The 17,370-nt window shown below is 35.6% G+C and overlaps 1 protein-coding gene across 3 annotated transcripts in view; it reads right to left on the minus strand.

The window, feature by feature from the left end:
* Window positions 1-17,370, minus strand: part of LOC135692044 (uncharacterized) — a 34,115-nt gene that overhangs the window by 15,345 nt on the left and 1,400 nt on the right. For all 3 annotated transcript variants that reach the window (XM_065210063.2, XM_065210062.2, XM_065210061.2), the window contains exons 3-14: window positions 16,586-16,634; window positions 16,243-16,340; window positions 9,407-9,552; window positions 8,518-8,613; window positions 7,846-7,967; window positions 7,174-7,282; window positions 6,506-6,614; window positions 5,846-5,946; window positions 3,429-3,482; window positions 2,232-2,352; window positions 1,425-1,472; window positions 390-452 (exon numbers count right to left, since the gene is read on the minus strand). In XM_065210063.2, coding sequence (XP_065066135.2) covers window positions 390-452; window positions 1,425-1,472; window positions 2,232-2,352; window positions 3,429-3,482; window positions 5,846-5,946; window positions 6,506-6,614; window positions 7,174-7,282; window positions 7,846-7,967; window positions 8,518-8,613; window positions 9,407-9,552; window positions 16,243-16,340; window positions 16,586-16,634 — 1,116 coding nt within the window. The remainder of the gene's footprint in view (window positions 1-389; window positions 453-1,424; window positions 1,473-2,231; window positions 2,353-3,428; window positions 3,483-5,845; window positions 5,947-6,505; window positions 6,615-7,173; window positions 7,283-7,845; window positions 7,968-8,517; window positions 8,614-9,406; window positions 9,553-16,242; window positions 16,341-16,585; window positions 16,635-17,370) is intronic.

Here is a 17,370-nt window from a genome sequence, read left to right on the forward strand (position 1 = left end):
ATCTAGCATTCAAAGGTAGTCTCTAGGACACTGACAAGCTTTGCATATCGAGCGGTGTCCTGGTGCTTTCTCTCGATGTGACCACACCTCATGATTCCTACGCCTGGAATTACAGAGGGCTGGCGCTCTCCTTACTTGAAGTGGAAGTTTGGTCGTGTAAGGGACTCGAGCAAAAGACCGTTGGATCTGTAGTACGATACCCTGACCACTGAGCAATCCCGCACCAATAAAGCTAATCATCAGTGAATAACATGTCTGATTGTGCCTTTACATTTGGTCTTACAAACACATGTATAATTGTTCCGATTGTGCAAAATTGGGCATGTTAAGCTGATTTGGTATATACAGTTTCTAACTGCGGGTCTCATGATAACATTTGGCATCCTTACTTGGTGCTAGGGTGAGAACCTCATATGTTCCAACTGGAACAACGCCTACGGGTTTATTAGATTCTAGAAAAAAAGGAAATTAGAGTCAAATACAATTGAAAGATGACTGTAAAGAGAGAGGGTTGGAAAGTGTTGTAGAAATCGTCATATAGAGATTTACGTCAGAAGGAAAATCAAGCCAGAAGTAAGGGGGATTATGGTCATTAGGTACAATGGCTTGAACGCTTCGATTGGTACCCGCAGCAGTCTGACAGCCTTTCTTGCGAGCGCACATTAGGCCCAAAATATGACATTTTGGAAAAAATGGATAGAACATGGTCTGACCATTGTAAATGAGGCTCAAAATGTTTTTCTTACTGCCAGTTATGACACCTCTACTTTGAATACGGTTACATTTATTAATCGAGTCTAATCTCGGCTCTGAGTTCAATTTCTCGGCTCTGTAGTATTCTATAAATAAGAATTTCCTGTATTGTTTGACCTGTCAAATTATAAGCTTTCGGCTACGCTGTTGGTCAGCAATTCTAGCAAATACAAGCTCTATCTAACTTGACTCCGTATCTTTAATTGCTGGAATGATTTTCCTTTAATATTAGCCATGAAACAACTTTGAAATTGTCTGATATCCTAGCAGACAAACACATTCACCATATTATCTTCCAAATGAATATTTTTGCGTGATATAAGCAGCTTTTGAAGATCGTTGCAAACGATGTTGATAAAGACATTTCTATGAAAAATCTTTTAAAAAACAACTAAAACTTATAACAGAGTGGTATTTGAAGTGTAACTTAAACTGCAGCAGTTCTAAATGAACTGTTATCACTGTCGGTGGCGTTCCGCAACTGAATACAAAAACTCATTACAGACCTATGTAGGTAGTTCCTCACCACAAACACTCTACATATGTGCCCCTGGTAGGTAATCATGATGCGACTGCATAAATTACGTTGATAAATTTAGAAAAGCTAAGATGGTGGACAGGCACAGCAGATCAACACGTATTACTAAATTTGCTGAGCTGAAATGTTTTACCTGTCATCCTTCTTGAAGGACTTTTTATTGGTTGATTGCCATCTTTTCCTGCAAAAAAGTTTAATAAGAATCGTGCCAAACGCTATTATCATAGAATATGTCATTCAAAAACGCTCGCGAATAGAAATTTAAGTATCAATGAAGGGTCGAACAGAGCATAGATTAATGATAAAAAGATGAAAAATTAAGCACAGGAACAAACCAGCTTTTAGCAACATAAAACGAAAAACGAAACAAAATTACTCTGTTCCAAACAATAGATATGATATGAGAAGGCTGATCAAACTTCACTTTTTGTAAAGAGTTTAAAAGAATATCTGACAAACGAAACCTGATGTATAAAACCATATTAATCTGAAATAAAGTTAAAGTAATCCAGAGTCATTAGATAAAAATATTGTTCCTTACCACCAAAAGACCTAACTTTTATGAAATATTTTTCGATTATAAACAAAGGAAAATACAGTGAGCCTTCGCTAACGGACACCTGTCAATGACGAACATCTCTTAATACCGGACATCTCTCAATATCGGACACCTTTCAACAGCGGACACCTCTCAGTAACAAACTCCTAACGGACGATTCTCAATAACACCTTTCATAACCCGGCTTCTCTCAACACCGGAAACTACTAAACAACGAGCAAATCTCCGTATAACGGATAGATACTCAGACCACAGAGATTTTCAAAACATTGTAACCCAAAACTGACTATCAATACATTTAACTGTACCATCTTACCAAAAATATGTCTGGCTACCGAAATGTTACGATATAGGAAAATAACAAAAAAATCTCCATTATACCTGACAGCGCGCTGTTTACTGATGAATCAGAAGATGACGACAGGGATCCAAGAGACTGGGTTTCGCGTTTTTTCGATATTATTGAAACCGACTTCGACGGAAAATAGCCAGTTCTTTCAGCCTGGAATAAGACAGAAACAAAATGATGAACATTCGAAGGACTTCAAACAACAATGTCTTTTCTGAAAACCATACAAAGTTTCATTAGATACCTGACACAAGAAGCAAAGTAAAACATCAAAAATTTCATGCAAACTATTGAAAACCTCCAATTGAAAACACATTTTGTGGAAACTAAATAATAACAAGCGGGTATTGATATAAGGGCAAGGGAAAGTGCAGGGATGTAGTAACTAGGGGCTCGTTAATATGGAAAAGTAGCAAACTTCCACCTTTTCTGTTGTATAAAGAAAACTTTTGTGTGAGAGCCCTCCTGTTCTTTTCATAGCAGTACACTCCTTGGGGGAGGGGGGGTAGTGTTGTTATAAGAGAACTTAACGTATTCCTGTTTAGGTATCGTGGTAACAGTCGTTGGCATCTTTTTTTGAGGACTCAAAGTTATTGAGCAGAATACAAATCTCATGTAATCGGTACCGCTCTTTTGCATAGATCATATATTTATAAAATGGAGGAAATAGATTCATAGTGACCTTTGATTAGCTTTTAACATTACGAATTTGATGAAAAACATGACTAAATATTTAATTAGAGACTGTCACAGTTATAACTGAATTACTTATTACTGATTTTAAGACTAGGATTTCGTTTGCGCAATTCTAGAATTGTATTGTACACATGCATAGTTTGATTTGACTGCTCGTTGGCAAAACGAGATAGTGAGTGTCCAAATATACGCGGTTTTGTCAAATGTATGGCCGAGAAAACTACGGCTTTGCATCTAGGTGAATAGGCATTCTAAGGTTCGTGGCCCATACTCCCCGACAGGATTTGTGTTACACAGATACAACACTGTAATTGAGAGGCAAGTCACGGCTATCTTTTGACAAACCTTTCTTAATGGAAACATAAAGACAGTAGAGATCTAGATATGATAAAGGGGTACTTACAACAAACGCAAATTACTGTTAAGAAAGGCGTTAGTACCTTCCCATTATCTGAAATCGACTGTGGAGCATTTCTACAACTCGAAATAGAATTTATTACATTTGAAACTGAGATAAATGCTTTGTGAATTACCTTTCCATCGTTAACACTGCCTTTCCATCTACCATCCTCATTTTGTTCCAAAACCTGCAAAATTGAAAACATATTCTTGAATCAACAGCAATCAAGAGATTGATCTTATTCAAAACCTTGAAAAGGCAAATCGCCAACAAAAGGATTACAAAATCTGTTACAACAAATGTGCTAAGAAGAAACTTCTGATACTTAATCTAGAGATTAACAGAACAATAAGGCGTGGGTGAATCCTACCGACACAGTTTCTAGAAACTGATTTAGGTGGATATTGAGGTTTTTGCAGAGCAACTGTGCGAAATTGTGTAGCAAGTCTTGAGTAGTAAGTGTGCCGAGCACAGGGAAGCAAAGCTGCCAAAAAGCTGCCTTTCAGCCAACTCGACGACACAACAACGAAAATCTGATACAACAATGAATGGTGCTGCTAAAATTTAAAAATATTTAGAAATCAAAATATCCTTAGAGGTGTAAGAAATAACGAAATCAAAAAAGGAGAACAAGGCAAACCACCAAAAGAATAAAAAATGTTGACAAAACCTCTAAGTAAATCCCACATAAACACTAAAGTAAACTTTTGCCTGACGTTTCGCGAGATATACGATTATTAAAAAATTTCATTATGCTGGATTTAGTCATATCAAGTGAAAAGCTATTTTTACAAGATAATTTCAATTCATTTATTTTTGGTCACGGCTTAAATACATGCACTACTTAAAAATTGAATTCATCTACAATAGAACCATGTAACCACTACACAATTATTTTATCAACATCATTAAAATGGACATCTAATGTTGCCATTGACTGCAATGATATGTTTCAAGCAAACAAGTCAAGTGGGGTCCCCGCTTCTATCTTTTTTCAAACCGTAACAAAACTAAATCACTGGAGAAAGAAAGCCAGTAATTTGCTTCAACAACGACAGTTTCTATAGATTCCTACTAGCCAAGTTACAGCAATAGAGATAGCTTTTGATTCGCCTATTGTAAAAAGTCACAGAAGGGTCAGCCGTTCACCCGACGACTAAAACAAAGTGCGCGGCATCCCGCGGAAATTATCGAGTGCGACCTTTTTTGAGTAAAGTTGTTTTAGCCTTAAAAATCTGCAGCTAATTTTATTGAAATGTCATGCTGCATTTTTAAGTAAGTATTAAAAGCGATGAGCCTAAAAAGATAAACATAATTCCTCGTATTTAATGAGGCAGAAGAGCATACATTGCCTAGATTTATCAATACATGAAGCATGGTATCTGAGTTGAAAAATAGCAAACAGTTTCTTATACAACAGTTTTCATGTAACAAATTGATGAGAGTAAGAATAGCTGAGAATAGATGTTAGCGCTGGAAACATTTGAAGCTATTTTCAGAAACAGAAAGCGAGCAATACAAAAAACTGGGCTGGTGTGCTAGCATCTGCATGACACGTTCCTGCTGGTAAGAAGGCAGTGTTTAAGGCTATTAACTGTGGCTTCTACCGATTCCTGTTCATAATGCAGAGCTCTAATCAATCTAAATCGATCAGTTTACGCATCAAAAACACGATTTAGGAAGTCAAAGGAAACCGCGTGTTATTTTTCAACGACATTTAACAGCAGGCAACTGGCATTGAAGATAAGCCCATTCTGCAGCAGCTTAACAACTTAAAAGTGTACATAAACGAGCAAATACTGTAAATAACAAAATAATTGCGCTTTTCGGGCCACAGTACTTTTATAAAACTATCTACCAAACCTTTGTATGTTAGAAGCGATGTTTTTATAACAATTGGTGAAAATAATGGGCATTGATTAAGAATGTTAAAAGAAGGGGATCCAACAGTTTTTAGTGAAATGAATTTCATGACTGACAAACAACCACATTTAGCAAAAATTTGTTTACATTAAATTTTCGAACTACAGATATGGCACCATAATATAATTTTACTAAATGATTTCCGTTTTTCTGAACTTAAATCATTCTCGTTCGAAAAAAAGCCCCAGAGCATGCCTGAATTTATCAACAGCAGGAGAGCTATGAGGCCCTTAACGTGATAGAAGTTAACAAAGGAGGGGCCTATAAAGTGTTTCAATTTGACGAATTTCAGCTTTCTTGATAGTCAGTCCCAGATTTGTCTGAATTGCCTATCGATTATGAGTCCTCAATTACCCCCTGTTTGGGCAAAACTGTCCTCCTTACAGGGGAGTTTTAACCATGATCGGGAAAAGGAGTTGATCTCGTCTTGGGTTGGGATTTTCACGATGGAAAGATTGCACAAGAAACAAAGCAATATGAAAGAAAAGTCGGAACTCAACCTGGGATGAAGCAAAAATCAGTTCGACTTGTTTCATGTTAACAAATGGCCTCTCACAATAAAGGAGGTCGGGTCTGACTACAGTAGGATTTTCAAAGGGTTAACAAGCTGAAAAGCAGGTAACGTACCATAACTGTGTCTCCAGCCTTGAACGATAAGGATGTTTCATCATAAACATTGATGTGGTTGGATACAGCTGTGGCAAAAACAACGTGCTCTCCTGCAGCCTCTACGAAGGAGACAACAACTTGGAAAGTGAGGATAAACGGCCTAAGAAATTAAGGCTAGCACCACTTTAACCAGTTATGCTTAAAAAAAATTGCAACATCTATTTGCTAATGGGAAAGACCATTTAATTATGGGGTATTGCGAACAGTTTTCTAGTATGCGAATGCTAATAAATCACCTATGTAATTATAACTGGGAGCCAGTAGAGTCTCAACCAATCATTGAATCATCCATCCTGTCGTGAATTTTGCCACAAGGTCTTCATATTTAAACATCGTGTAAAACAAGTTAACACAAGGGAGCATAATTGATTGCAAAATGCTTAAACCATCCCTTTTTAGTTCACAGTTTTAGCCAATGTCCCTCTTTGTAAATTCTCAAGTATACGTATATATATATATAATTATTATATCAAGAAAATTCAAAAAAGAAGGTTCACAATTGAATTGGATGTTGAAATAAATTGAATTGAATTAAGTTTGCGGGATACATCAGTTGAATTGGATTGTTATTTTTCAACAGCAACAACAACAATTGCAAACAATGTTCTGATAGGTTACCTCGCAATAACTGTTTGATCTCAATGCTAGCATTCGATTTCGTATACTGGTTAACCATATCTAACGGCGTCATATTTTTATTGTTTATAGCGCGAACATCGGCACCAACCTAAAAAGATTATTCCACTAACTTGACTGAGAAGTTTAATTTAAGATTTTAAAACGTCAGAGAAAAACATGAAAACTTGAAAGATAACCGTATTCAACTTTGAGCTTAAATCTACTTGTAAACTTCCTTTTGCTTAACTTAATTAACCTTTAACTCTATTTTTTATGCGGTAATCTTCAGTAAATCAATACTGTGGACAAGAAAAAAGCTTATTTTGAAAATTTTAGGACAGTTTTGCCGCACTCATAAATCATTAAATGTACAAATAATAAGATTTATAATAATAGCATGAAAATAGGAAAAAAACATAATATTTTATTCAAGGAAACAGTATATTAAGAAGTGTAAGTGACTTCTAACTACCGACATTTTGCGTTAAAAGGAATATTAGACTCAATACAAGCGAAAATATCTGCACAAATCTTCAGAATTCTAATTTTTTCAGAAAACCATTTTTTCTTGTTCTTTTCTTTCCAGTTTTGCTGAGACATTATATTGTTATGTGTATGCATAGTGTTCATAAATAGTGCATACCACACTTGCATCTATAAAAATTTACCTCCAACAACAGTTTCACAACTTCAACCTTTCCGTACAAAGCCGCTAAATGCAAGCAGGTTCCTTGGGGGCTTTGCTCGTTGACGTCACTTCCGTTTTCTATCAGCAATCTTGAACGAAATGGAAGCTAGTTACATGAACTATACAAAATAGGAAAGACTAGCATGATAATTTTTTACTACCCCCTGCTAAGTACCCCCTGAAGTGAAAGGTGGAGTGAGGGATATCTTGGTTTATATCACAACAAATGTGGGCATCAGTGGGATCAGTGACTACAAAATAAACTTCTTTTGGTACTTAATTAATTAAGAATTAAAGTTGTAGGAAAAAGCTACCAGGTCATCCTACTGCTAATTCATTGACTGTCTAAAAGAAGACTTCTTTGTGCTCTTTAATGCCATTTTTGTCTTAAATCCTAAGGATCATTACTGATATCGTATCGATTCAGACAGGGCATAAAGAGGGGAAGGTCTAATATCAGCGGGGACCTTTTCAACAAACGAAAAGTCCAAGAAAAATTTGAAAGTCTATTGGAATGATGGCTTAGGGAAAGATAACCTGTTTTTACTGGCTGTTTTTAGGCAATAGCTAAAGTCCATCATAACTGGAAGATATTGGAACATAACGTTTCTTGGATTTACATCACTTAAGGGGAAAACTGAATTCAACTTACCTAACAACATCAGCATGTCCACCCTTCCCAGCCAGATGCAGGGGCTGTTTATATCTTGGATCAGTTTGTCTTTCTCGTAGCATTTGCACCATTTCCCCTCGCATCAGTAAACATCGAACAACCTAACGAAACCGAACAACTTTTCTGTGACGAGTTCTGATCAGTCAATTAATTGATTAAAATCGACCTGCCTTTCAATCAATCGACTATCAATCACTCACAAATCTGTAGAGATATTTTAAAAATAAAAACTTGCAAATAAGAGGAAAACTACAAGAAATTATTAACTTTTACCTTGATCATCTATGAGATGAAAGAAAACATAGACATGAAAAAAGTTTTGTCTACTAGTTATCAACTTTTACAAGAGTTGCAGTAAGATATCAGTGGTCAAATAAAAGCAATTGACTCAACTCAGAGCCGTGCATTAAAGCCTTGGCATATGTCACTCACGTGATCTTAAATCAATCAGTGCATTTCTGCTGTCAAATTTCCACATACCAATAAAGACTCCTTAATATGTTCATTTAGAAAAATTTCTTATTTTCAAATCAACAAGCTGCCTGTTAGTTCCGCAACTAGAATGAGGTGACAGCGATTAATACATGCGTCAGTTTAGGTGGCTAAATTAAGGCATCTTAGTTAGAAAAATGATTTCAAGATGACACTTACTGCTGTATGACCAAACTGACACGCCAAATCCAGCGGCGATTCTAAATTATTGTTCCTTATAGAAGGATCTGCATTGTGTTTCATCAAAACTTCAACCTAGAGAGATATATATCAAATATCCTGAAAAAATCATTGTGAACAGGAAGAGGCACTGGGGTGAGTGTCCTGACCAACAAATCTTAACACCAATGTTAGAATTAATGCATTTTCAATGTAATCAGAAAACCCTGAGATATAATACTTTCATCAACTAGAACTTTGCATGGGTCTGTCATTAGTTGATCCAGCGATAGTTTACCAACAGCTTGCATAAAAATCATTGTCTAGTGCTGACTTGCAAGCATGCCAAATTTCTTGAAATACCACACTAGATCATATGGAAATTTTTATCATATCAAACAGCCTCTAAAAGATTGATTGATTTATTAATCTCAACTTCAACCTTAGAACACACACTCGCAAAAGAATAACTACATCAATAACTAGTTATCAAAACAAACAGCAAGAAGGCCAACAAGAAGAAAAGGAAGAAGAAGACGAAAAAGAGAGGGAGGAGGAAGGAGAAGAAGAAGGGGAAGAAGAAAAGAAGAAACATAAAAGTTTAAGAAAGGGAGAATAAGAAGCAGTAGAGGGAAAACAAAAAGAATAAGCGGGAGAAAAAATGCTTGCTATATGAATGCAACCAGGTGGTTATATAGTAAAGCTTCAACCAGCATTGACCAGGGGAAGAGGAATCGATTTTCCAAAATAGCATATTAGCTACATGGAGTTTGAAGGAATTAAGAGAGCAAATTCCAGTTTATCAAAGCCTACTTCGTCGAAATCAATTGGTAAATAAAACAATTTCGTTCCATTTTCGATACAAATCATACTCAAGAATTATACTCACGACACCGCCATGACCATGTTGAGACGCTAGAAGAAGAGGGGTCTCTCCACCGAATGAAGGCAGGTTCACTAGCGCCCTGTTTTCCAAAAGGGTTTTCACTATCTTATCCTTCCCTGACCATGCAGCCATGTGTAGCGGACACATTCCTGTGGAATATTTACCAATCATTAGTAAAAATGCAAAAACTATACTACAATCTCTTTCGAACAAAATATTCTTGACACTGTATTAAAAATTTGGCATGCTATAAGTTGTTCCCAAGAAAAATCGGAACATATCAAATTCCCTCTCCCCTATATCAATGTCGGTGTTGAATGAGAGCTAAATATCCCAGCATTCAATTTTAGCTCAAACAGTCACCTCAGCATTGATATAGATAGTGGAAGGGAGTCATGTTGAATGAGAAATGAATTAGATATTTAATGCAGTCTCGCGAATTTTGGCCGAGATTGTTGCTAAAAAAGGAAGGATTTATTCAAATGCGTGTGTAAGACGAAACATCGATCACAAAAAAATCAAAGAAAATTCCTTTAGTGTTTTATAATACAGGATTTTCGTTGTAGCGCATTACATGTTTATCTGCGTGTAAGTTATACTCTTCACAAGTATCGCACTATTGTGATGAAGTGACTTGAATCAAGCAATACAACCAACGCGTATACTAAAAAGACACACAATATTAACAGTTGTCCTATTGCATCAATCTTTTACTCAACTTCCAATACGTCGCTAAGAATTCTTTATCAATAACTACACCTTACACTCTTATTCTCAATATGTATGAATAAATGTCACTTCCCCTTGCGCTTCTTCCCATTTTCTAATAACAACATGTGGCTCAACAACTTGGTTCTAGTTCTCTCAAATCTTGACAATCTCTTATTTTAAACGTAATGCACTTCAAACATGTGTCGATAGCATTTTGACAAAAATCCTTCGAGGTACCAAAGGCTTTTTATAAAAAGGCGCGCAAGATCGTTCAAAAACATGGCCACAAACATTATTAGAGTTAGGGGTTGAATTTTCTTTTAATACAGAGACTTCTTTCGTGGCCTTCTAACCGTATGACTGCTACAGTTCCTGAGATGAAAGTGGGTGTTTGGGTAGGGCATGAAGCTACACGACTTCTCAAAGGATGAAGTTACAGCCCGTTCAAGATAAACGCCTACACAAGAATAAATTTGAACAGAAAATAGATTCAGCAACATAAGTGGTAGTAATAAACTTTTCAAGCAAATACATTTTCTTTCTGAAAGAGGTTCTGCGATAAAGGAAGATTTCTAGCTGATAAAATAGATTTTTGGTAAACAAAATTAACTGTGTAGAGATATGATGATAAATTTAATGAAAAACTTCGGCCTTTGCAAAAATGTTTACCAAAGTCGTGAAAAAGACCATAAATATTTCAACAATGAACTTTGCTTCTGGCAAATTGAAGGATTTTTTTACCGATATGAGTGATAAGGAAGGTTAAAGCTAAAAATTTGTAATCGCCAACTAGCATGATGGTCGTCTCGCCGTCTTTCACTGGAGAATGTTTTATAACTGGGCGCTGGCGGTCAAGGGTGCATCGCAATGCCATTCCTTAGAAGGGATGCAATGTTCGCGGGGCTCGTGGAAAGACCTGGAATGAGCTTAGCGGTAAAGCTAAGCAAACTCCTTCTTTATCTTCTTTCAAGAACAACATGAAAGTCGCTTGCAAATTTATTGTAAATAGTCTAGGATTGTAATTAGTTTCCTTTAATAATTATCTGTTTCAGTTGATTTTCAATTTGTAAATGTTTAGCTCGACCCCCTGAAAACAGTCACTCTGACTAACGAGGCTACCATGCATGAATAATTTTAAATGAAATGAACTTGTTTCCCCCCTTGACTATTGACTATAATTTTAAATGAATGAGACCCCTCTTGGCATCTACCAATAGAATTAAACTCCTACTCTTTAGGTAATGTTAGGCTTAATTGTTAGGTTAATGGTAGATATCAAATTGTGATTTTGTTCATTTTCCACGTACAACACGCATAACTTCATTGATTATCAAATTGTTATTACCCTGTGGCTTGAACCTCTCAAGGCCCACACTCACAAGTATTTACAATGCCTGCCTAAAGTCTTGGTACACTGACGTAAGTTTTAAAGGGCAAATTCAAACGTTCCCCTTCCCTTCTTTGAACAATGTTGGTTTACTACAAAACAACGTAGAATATAAAGAAGTACGCTTTTTCCCGCGACTTCTATAATGAGTATTTTTCCAAATTATCATTGTTAAAGGGGAAAGGGGTGCAGAAATAGGAGTATTCGGGAAAAGAATTGAAAAACATAAAAACACAACGCAAATATCTGGGTGTTCCATGCACTTTTGGCAATGATTGTAGCTCTCCATTGTTTTCAACCATGTCATGAATAGACAACTTGAACTGTTTAATGTAGCTTTGGAATTGCAACTTTTGAAAATGGTACAAAATATCCGAAACATAGCATACAAAAGTAATTTTGTCTCGACAATCCTCAAGGGTATAAATTCAGGATGGCGACTAAAGGCAAGCAGAAGTTTATATCTAGAAGAGGATCGAAAATAGAGTGTGAGATTGGAGGCACGTTTGATTCTAAAATTATTTTTTATCGATCGGCAATCGCTATCAAAAGCGCCATTCTTCTTCTCACACCCGTATCTGGAAACAGATTTCTGCTTACCTCCGGTTTTTTATACTCGAAGGAGTGCGGACGAAAAATACTATATCATGCTTTGTTTCCGCTTTTCTGTGATATTTTCAAATTTTCTTATTTCTAAATTGCAACTTGATTTAAAAACTTCTTAGCTCAGGCACAATTCATCTTCAGTAGAACGCACAAATAATATACTTGTATCTAAAAAAATACTAATTTTATTATGATGCTTATGAAGACTAATTTAGATTTAAACGCTAAACAGGAAACATTCAACTAAAAACCACTTCCTACAGAGGACTGAGTTGACAAAGTAACTTTCCAAGGCCCTAAAGGAAATAAACCCAAGACAGATCTTTGATTGTTTCTTCTTATCTGAGTTCCTTATGGATAGTATACTGAGTTCCTCGGTAAGGCCTCAGAAATCTTCATAAAGCTTGCCCTAATCAAGTTTCTTAATGGAAAACACAAAGCAGATTTTAGTAAATAATTTCCTCTTTCAGAAACACACTGTTGATACAAAATAAAAACGTTTACTGCGGACCTTTCGAAAGTTTTTTGGAAATTGCCTGTATCGCCAGCCCAACAGATCATCAATAATAGAAAACAAAATCGCCGCATACTGTAACTTAAATCTCGGTATAGAAAATTGGTTTCCACGTAATCTAAACAACAGCCAACCAACATCGATATTGATAATTTACGACATTCTGGTCGAGATAAATCCTCCTAGGTTGGAGAAAATCTCTTTAAAATTAATAGAATCTCGAGATTAAGGACGCGCTTTTCTCAGCACCCTGTGGTTCTCGCTGGATCTGATGTAGAACAAGTTATTTTCCAAAATATTCCGATCTTTAATTGGGTTTTAAACACTTTAAAGGCAGCGGTTTGAGTAATAAATGTATTTATATGAGTTAATAAACGAATTAATTTCAAGGCTTAGTGTGAAAGCCATTGAATTGTGAATAACAATTCTAGTTTCAATGTCTGGTTGTCATTAGCACCTTTAAATGTGTCGCTGTCTCGAAAAGCATCGGAATACTGGCAAAGATGAGACACTTTGTTTCATTAAATGTACTAAAACAATTGTATCATGCTTTTATTTCCCCTCATCTCAGCTCATCATCATTAATTCGGGTAGTGCTTCAAAATCTGCTAGGAACGATTCAAATGAAAGTCTTAAAAAAGCGATTAGAATTACGAACTTTGCAGGCTATAGAGCTGAGACGAAACCCTTGTTTTCTAAACTAGGTTTACTAAAATTCGAAGACACTTGTAAATTTGAAACTGCAAAACTCATGCACGATGTTAGCAACAATAACATCATCCCGACTTTATGTGACCTGTTTCAAAAAAACAATGTACGACACAGCTATAAGACTCGCCAACTGAATGTCGTAAAAACGTTATTACATTCAATGGTATCAAAATATGGAATGAAATACCCTTAGAAATTCGCTCTACGTCAAGTAAAAATAAATTAAATTTCTTTATAAGTGGTTATTGCAACATTACGAAAATCACGAATCTTCATTCAAGCACCCAATTACCGTAAATCCTCGAATTAGCCCCCTGGGGCTCATATATTTTTGATATTTTTGGACGGGGCTTATTCGAGAGGGGGGCTTATACGAGGAGGGGGCTTATAAAATTATTGTAGACAATAAGAAGACATTATTAAAAGACCTTATTACTACCACAAAGACCTTATTGAAAGATACTACCAAAAGTATGAATTTGTCGTGGTAATTCAATAAAACGCCATAAGCAACCTTACATGGCAAAAACCGTCAAATTGAGGGGTCCAATTCGAGAATTTACAGTAGCAGTGGGAGCTTATTCGAGGGGGGGGGCTTATTGACAGTTTGTAGTTTTAGAGTGGGGGCTTATTCGAGGGGAGGGCTTTTTCAGGGGGGGGGGCCAATTCGACAATTTACGGTATATCATGAATATTCAGTTCAACCCCCTCCAATACAAACCATTTTGAAACTAACTGCAGTGCCCTCTCCCCTATCATTTCTACCGTGTAAGTTCTAGTTTTTTCTTCAATTTCATTTCTATTTTTACCCCTTTTCTGATTTGTTCTGTTAACTGTTTTTATACTAAAAAATGCAAACCACGTAAAATTTTAAATCTTACTGTCTTTCATGTACAAGTGTATTCTAACATTGTATATCTATTATAATCTTAAAAATTGTATACCTTTTTATGACTGTTACTGAATGAAACCATTTGATTTGACTTAATTTAATTTTGAGCCAAATTAATCCTGGATAATGCATTCTTTCAGAAGCAATACATTGTTTTAATATTTTGCTTAATAAACTTTATAGCTTATTATCAAACTAACCCTAGGTCTGGTGGAAAATTAATAATGAGTTTTGTGATTACTTTCGAGCTTCTCTGAGTTTCAATTAAAACTGGGTGGCTTTGTTACGGTATGTTATGGTCCTAGCAGCTAATAGCCCTAGTCAAAGGAGACAGGACTTGTAAATTTATTCTGTGTTTAACACAATTTGATCATCATTGAATACTCATGAAACAAGATAGAAACCCCTTGCTACTTCTGCAAAGATTTGGCATTGGATGGAAATTATATACAAAATTATTTCTTTTTTATCTGATGTGTTTGAAATAATGATAATATTTGGATAATACTTTAAAGTGCACCAGGCCTTGCAAGGAGAGGAGCTCAAGCTCAATCAAACACCTCCGAAAACGCTCAGAAGGTTCTAGGAGCTTGATTTTCCGAGCACCTAGCATGTTTATGCTGACGAAAAATTAAATACCAAAAACCAAATTTTGTTGTTATTGACAATATTTGATGATGCGCCTAGAAAGTCAAGTGTGTTCAGTTTGTCAAGCATCTGCTTTTTCTTCCTTACAAGGCCTGATGTGCATTGTGTCAAATTGCTAGAGAAAGAGCTAGGTTGTTCCTAATGTTGTTAATTTGAAGGTAATGTGTCAATATAAAGGATTGCTTATACCCAACTTGTCAAGTAACATCAAAATAACAGCTCGCAATTGGTCAATATTCTTGCAATGCAAAACTGCTCACATGAAAAGCTAACCTCACAGCAGGGTAGATAGACAGAGCGACCGTAATAGCTGGGGCAATGACCTGAAAAATCACATGTTTCCGAAAACCCCCATGCCTTCGCTTGCTTTAGCTGGACACATTACCTTTAACATGTCCTAAGACAACCTGCCTGTGAATGTATTGGATGACATTGCTACCAAGCAAATGCATCCACAAAGACAAATGAAATGATCTTCCCTTTATCTTGTTAAATTGTTAGCTAAAATTATGAAAATATTACAAATAATAAATATTTCAGACTATTGTTGTAAAACTTTATGAGAGAGATAAAATCTTTGTTTTCAATTCTTGCCTCTGTCACCAAGAACAAAATTTCTATAATTGTTTTGACCAATGAAAAGAGGTTTGTCAACAGAAAAGTGTTACCATAACAGCTCTATTAAGCAGCAGGGGGGCTTATTTATTTTTTCAGTCTTTGAAGGGACTTAAAAGAAAGGGGGCTTATCAGAGAGGGGGCTTATCAGAGAGGGGATTTATTAATGATTTAATGTAAAAAATGTTATAAAAATGCCCTCGTGTGTTTTTTGTTATAAAAATGTCATAAAAATGTTCTAAAAGAATTTGCTAGCAGCTAAAAAAGCTTTTAAAATCAATCAGTTATAACGGCCTCAACTTCCTCAGAGTCACCATGATCATTTAGTTTTGACTGACTTCTAAGGCGCACAAGTAAATATTTACGTGGGCTGGAACTGATGCACACAATCTTATTGCCATCACACCCTTAACAAGACCCACTGCACATGTTTTCTTTGGTTGACATCAGGGGCTTGAGAGAGGGGGCTTAATAGAGAGAGAGAGGCTTTTTCAAACTTTTGCTTCCTAGAGCTTTTACAGTAAGTCAAATGGACCCGTTGTCAGTGAGTGTTTAAGTCAAATGGACCTGATCTGGTGCAAAGTATTCAAAAACAGATTAATGTTCTTTTGGATTATCAAGTAGATAGGGTATGAAAAAAAGACATGTGGCATAAACCTAGACCCTAAAGTCTTTGCGGTAAAAAATTTTTTATCGAAAGTAAAGGTAATTTTCAAAATCCAACAAGGAAATTTTGATACCATACAGAAATTCACCTTTTTTGTCCCTTGAATTTGGGTCCCCTTCCAATTCCAAAATTGCAAGGACAATTTCAACATTATTGCCAAGAGATGCATGATGTAGTATTGTGAACCTAAAATTGATAATTGATGAAAATTCAAGTGAAGCTTATTTAATCTCACAAACAAAGCAACTGAATCAACACCTTCAGGTTCTCAGCACAAACCAGCCAACAAGCTGATGAGAAATTAATTTTTAAAACTTAAATAAATACATACATTATATATTTATATATATTATCTGTAGATAATAAATAATTAATGGCAATTTATTTTTTAGCATATGAAACTTGATATACGAGAACTTCAAATTACATACCCATCATCATCTGGCACATTGATATGCAATTTTTTGCTCACTGATTTTTCTGAAAATTGGCAAAGAAAAATTTTGTAAGTGGAGGTTAATTGATGTGGGAAACCTGTACCTTTGTATTAAATCTTTACCCATACTCATGACAAAATCAATGCAAGAAGAAATTGGCCACCTGCTGATAATTCTTACCAAATGTCTTTTATACATAAAACCACAACTTTATAAACCAAGTCATGCTTAATTAGAACCAGAACCACATAAATCAAAGATGAGTGCAACCTTCAGCCCAACTGATATCACAAATAAAAGTCTCAAAATAACACAAAAGATTTTGATAGTATTCATGTGTAATGATTTCAACAAATACTGATGTCTCAGTTTGGTGAACCACAATTAAGATAGAATGTGTTGCTTAATTGATATTGAACTGGAGCTTGCAGGGAGTGTATCATTTAGGGGACAGTGGGGGCCAGTTCCTCCCAAGAATTTCCTTAGATATGATCATGCAGTAACTATGCCCCTAGCTTTAAACCTTTAGCGAATTGATAATAACTACTCTATCTTGACAATGTTAATAAATTAAAAGAAGCCCCTTGTTTTGCTCTGCTTGCTTATACTCTACGAAAAATCTATTTTCAATGTAGTCCACTGACTTGTTCGAAGAGCTTTAAAATGCATCTATTTTCCCAGTTTTTTTTGAGAAAAGGTTTATCATTGCTAAAATTTCAAGCTAAAATATTGAGCTGATAGCAATTTTTCCTGACACAAATGGCTCTTTACTTAGGTCT

The sequence above is a fragment of the Rhopilema esculentum genome, chromosome 13, assembly GCF_057945365.1.
Source record: "Rhopilema esculentum isolate cy_ngs chromosome 13, ASM5794536v1, whole genome shotgun sequence".
In the NCBI taxonomy this organism is placed as follows: domain Eukaryota; kingdom Metazoa; phylum Cnidaria; class Scyphozoa; order Rhizostomeae; family Rhizostomatidae; genus Rhopilema; species Rhopilema esculentum.